At 57.2% G+C, this 4,890-nt stretch overlaps 1 protein-coding gene across 1 annotated transcript in view; it reads left to right on the top strand.

The window, feature by feature from the left end:
* WDR25 (WD repeat domain 25) overlaps nt 1-3,544 on the top strand; it is a 149,722-nt gene extending 146,178 nt beyond the window's left edge. The window contains exons 7-8 of the mRNA XM_010851424.1: nt 2,439-2,579; nt 3,079-3,544. Coding sequence (XP_010849726.1) covers nt 2,439-2,579; nt 3,079-3,300 — 363 coding nt within the window. The 3' untranslated portion in view covers nt 3,301-3,544. The remainder of the gene's footprint in view (nt 1-2,438; nt 2,580-3,078) is intronic.
* The last annotated feature ends 1,346 nt before the right edge of the window (nt 3,545-4,890 follow it).

Below are 4,890 nucleotides of genomic sequence, written 5' to 3'. Positions count from 1 at the left end.
CCCCCACCCCCACCACCCCCACCATCCCCACCATCACCATCTGCCATCACCACCATCATCACCACCATCATCCCAACCATCACTACCATCATCACCACCATCCACCATCACCACCATCACCATCATCACCGCCATACACCATCACCACCATCCCCACCATCACCATCATTACATTCCCCACCATCACCATTACTACCATCACCATCACTACCATCATCACCATTCCCACTCTCCTCACCATTCCCACCATCATCACCATCCCCACCATCACCATCACTACCATCACCACCATCCACTGTCACCACCATCATCACCATCCCCACCATTACCATTACTACCATCACCACCGTCATCACCACCATCCACCATCACCACCCTCATGACCACCATCCACCACCATCACCATCTCCACTCTTAGCACATCCTCACCACCATCACCACCACCATCCACCATCACCATCATCACCATTTCCACTCTCCTCACCATCCCCACCATCACCACCGTCATCACCACCATCCACCATCGCCACCATCAATACCACCATTCACCATCACTGCCACCATCACCACCGTCATCACCACCGTCACCACCACCATCCACCATCATCACCATCTCCACTCTCCTCACCATTCCCACCATCATCACCATCCCCACCATCACCATCCCCACCCTCACCACCATCATCCTCATTGTCATCACCACCACCATCATCTTTTAAGATTTCAAGTTAGCTATGGCTAATCTCTTTGATGCTGCCACCCAGAATTTAAAAATATATATCAGATGTACGTTGGAGTAGGAAATGGCAACCCACTCCAGTATTCTTGCCTGGAATCCCATGGACAGAGGAGCCTGGGGGGGTGCCGTCCACGGGGTCCCAGAGTCAGACACGACTGGGCTCTCAGCAGCAGCAGCAGGTGTGTATGCACCATTTCCCTCTCCCTTGTTTTTTGGTTTTTTTTTTCCCCTGGTTCTTAAAGGATTCTAAGTGGCCCCGAACAAACCTACCTCTAGACCTTCACTTCAGAGTTCTAGTTCAATGCCATGAGAAAGGCAAGCCCTGGGAGGGGGCCGGAGGGGTGTGTCTGGCCCCTGGGGCATCCTGCCTCCGCCGGCCCTGCGGAGACCAGAGAAGCGAATGAGGTGGATGACGGTGCTGCGTGCCCGAGCTGCGGCCCTCCTAGAGGCACACCTCCTCGCCCTGCATGCTGGCGCACAGGCGCTCCGCCTGGAGCCTCACGCCAGGAGCTCATGATGAGGTCGCCGTGCGCCTCCAGCAGCACATTAGTCTGCGGTTCCAACTGCTCCCAGTGTCACCCTTTGAATTAGGGCTCATTTAGAGGCTGTGGCTTCAGGACATCACTTAGAACACGGAAGGACAGGTGTAGTGCAGAAGGGCGCTTTTAGGGGTGTTTCTGTGTGACTCAGTCCATTAAGCAGCGATATCTCTCCTCCTGCTTGGAACCCCGTGTGCACGCATTTATCTCCACACTTGGCCAGTCACCTCCTTGCTCACTATGTGTTCTGGCAGCTCTGGACCCTAGGCTGGGCTGGGGCTCCCCGACGGCTCACTGTGCATGTGGGGAGATGGGCGTGTGGATTTGTTTTCTGTCGCTGTGTAACAGATTACAAAGTAGCATAAATCCAATGGCTTAAATCAATAGAAATGTGTCCTTTCAGTGATGGAGGCTGGAAGTGTGTAGAAAGTATCCTGCGGCTGAAATCAAGGTGCTGGCGGGGCTCTGTCGTCTGTCCTTTGCTCCTTCCAGCTTCTGGTGGCAGCTGGTGACCCTTGGCTTGTGCTGTGTCCCTCCAGTCCGCACGCCAGCATCCTCAGATCTCTCTCTGCTCTGTGTTCATGTCCCCGCCTCTGTGTGTCTGGTCTCACTCTGCCTCCCTTTTCTATGGATGCTTGTGATTGCATTTAGGGATGCAGTAATGCAGGGTAACCTCTTCATCTCAAGATCCTTAAGTTAATGCCTGCAAAGATCCCCCTGCTTTTTTAAAAAAACACAGATGGTGACACAGGTCCCAGGAATTCGGACATGGAAGTCTTTGGGGGGACATTTTTCAGTCCACCCCAAGGGCCAAGAGGCAAGGAGCGTAGGGACCCCTAGAAGCTGGAAAAGACAAGGGAACAGATACCCCCCAGAGACCCTAGAAGGAGCAGAGCCCTGCTGGCATCTTGATTTTAACCCAGGGAGACCGTGTCAGACTTCCGACTTCCAGAAGCGTAAGATAATAAATGTGTGCTGCTTTTAACCTCAAAATTGGAGGCATTTTGTTACAGCAGCAACAGGAAGCTCGCAGCCCCCTGAGCCAAGGTCTGGGCGGGGGGCTCGAGGCCCCGGGAGCAGAGGGTAGGTGGCGGGCCCGTCAGAGGTAGGAGCCCACTGGGGAGCCCGCCCCACCCTCTCTGAGCCCTGCTGTCTCTCAGGAGAGGTACACCTGCCCCAGCCTCACCCTGCACCCACGGGAGCCTGTGTTCCTGGCGCAGACCAACGGCAACTACCTGGCCCTGTTCTCCGCTGTGTGGCCCTACCGGATGAGCAGAAGGCGGCGCTATGAAGGGCACAAGGTACCCCATCTTGTCCCGTCCCCCCGGGGGTGGAAAGTTGTCCCACGCCCACGCCGGCAGTCCCCAAGAGCACGGACCCTCCGTCCAGGCAACCTGTGATTTCTGTTTCCTGGGTGACCCCATACCGTGTGGCCTGATGTCCACTCAAAGCCCTGGGCCACATCTGGCCCTTCCCTGGGCCCCAGCTGCCAGACAGGGGTCTCCTGGATTTGTTGGCTTACATGGACCTGGGGCTGGGTCCTTTGCATCGGCCTCTTTTCCCTGTGGGCCGCCCCGAGGGCACAGGCACCAGGGATCCACTGCCCGTCCCCGTGCTAGAGCTGTGCTCTCTGGACCCATGAGAGCCACCTGGTGACACCGGCCTGGGCACAGGGACCCTCGGCTCATGGCAGGAGCTCAGCCGCCGGCTCCGGGCCCCGGCTGCTCCTCCGTGGGAAGGGCCGTGGGGCCGAGTGCGCTGAGCCGCGCTGTCGCTCAGCTGGTTGCTCATCCTCTGCAGGTGGAAGGCTACTCGGTGGGCTGCGAGTGCTCCCCGGACGGCGACCTGCTGCTGACGGGCAGCGCTGACGGCCGGACCCTGGTGTACAGCTTCCGCACTGCCAGCCGCGCCCGCACACTGCACGGGCACACGCAGGCCTGCGTGGGCGCCACCTTCCACCCCGTGCTGCCTTCCATGCTCGCCACCTGCTCCTGGGAGGGCGACGTCAAGATCTGGCACTGAGCCTCACGATGTGGAAGCTTCCTGATGCCGGCCGGACGGGCGGGCGGGCGTGTGCGATGAGGAGGGTCTGAGGTTGGCTTCAGGGCCAGGCTCGGATGGATGCCGCCTTCCCATCCGCCGAGCCTCAGTGTCCTCATCTGTAAAATGGGGGCGAAAACCTTGTGTCTCAGGGTTCCGAGGACTATGCGTTAGCAAAAGCACCTGACGGGTTGCGGGCGATGCTCAATAAATGTGAGCGTTTTGCTATTTCTTGGTTGTTTCAGTGAAAACACGCATCGGCAGCTTCTCTCACCTCCCTTCTCACGGGCCTGCTGGAGCTCAGAGACAAAGGGCAAGTGGGGGCTGGAGAGGTGGGGCTCTGGGTCCTAGGTCTGCCTGCCCGCCGTCTCACAGGGTCTGCTCAGGCCCAGGCACCTCCTCCCTCCTCCAGAGCATGGCTGGTGGGGTCCCCAGGTTTGCCTGAGCCCAGGGCCCTCTGCACTCCTCCTCACACTCTGCCCGAGGAAGTACATCTGCCTGGGGAGACAGAGCAACATGAAGAAGCAAGGAGCCCTTGAGGATCCCCACAGGCTGAGGAGCCCTAAGCCCCCTCGGGATCACGATTGAGCTGTTACCCCAGGAGCCCAAAGGTCCCCTGATGGGTGAGGGAGGGGGCCAGAGGTGCCCGTCTCTGGACAGGCGCGTCCCTGCAGTCCTGGAAGTCTCCCTGGAGGAGGCTGACTGCGAGCCTGTGAGGAGGGTGTCCTGGCAGGGGGTTAGCGAGGAAATGCAGGACCTGAGGAGGAGGCCACAGAGGCAAGCAGTGCCCAGCTGGCCTCTCCAGCACCGGGGTTCCCCATCTGGCTCTGCTGTCGGTGTAGCTGAGAGCGAGTCACATTTCCTCTCGGAGCTGCAGTTGCTCCCTCTGTGAAGCAGTGTCAGAACCCAGCCTGCAGGCCTGCTGTGAGGGTCCAGGAAGGTCAAGTGTGTGGTGGATGTTGGCACCCTGGGAGCTCATCTGGGGATGGGGATTGGGCAGATTGGGAGCAGCCATGAAATTAAAAGATGCTTGCTTCTTGGAAGAAAAGCTATGACAAACCTAGACAGCATATTAAAAAGCAGAGACATTACCAGCAAAGGTCTGTCTAGTCAAAGCTATGGTTTTGTATGGATGTGAGTTGGACCATAAAGAAAGCTGAGCACCGAAGAATTGATGCTTTCGAACTGTGCTGTTGGAGAAGACTCTTGAGAGTCCTTCAGACTGCAAGGAGATCCAACCAGTCCATCCTAAAGGAAATCAGTCCTGAATATTCATTGGAAGGACTGATGCTGAAGCTCCAATCCTTTGGCTACCTAATGCGAAGAGCTGTCTCAAAGACCCTGATGCTGGGAGAGATTGAGAGCAGGAGGAGAAGGGGACCACAGAGGATGAGATGGTTTAATGGCATCACCAACTCAATGGACATGAGTTTGAGCAAGCTGTGGGAGATAGTGAAGGGCAGGGAAGCCTGGTGTGCTGCAGTCCATGGGGTTGCAAAGAGTTGGACACAACTGAGCGACTGAACAACAACTGAGCTGGTGGAAGCATTTATCTCAGTGTGTTTACTTTGC

The sequence above is a fragment of the Bison bison genome, unplaced genomic scaffold (genome assembly GCF_000754665.1).
Source record: "Bison bison bison isolate TAMUID 2011002044 unplaced genomic scaffold, Bison_UMD1.0 scf7180017864302, whole genome shotgun sequence".
Classification (NCBI taxonomy): Eukaryota; Metazoa; Chordata; class Mammalia; order Artiodactyla; family Bovidae; genus Bison; species Bison bison.
The sequence above is the reverse complement of the archived record's forward strand: the minus strand, read 5'-3'. Positions and strand labels throughout refer to the sequence as shown.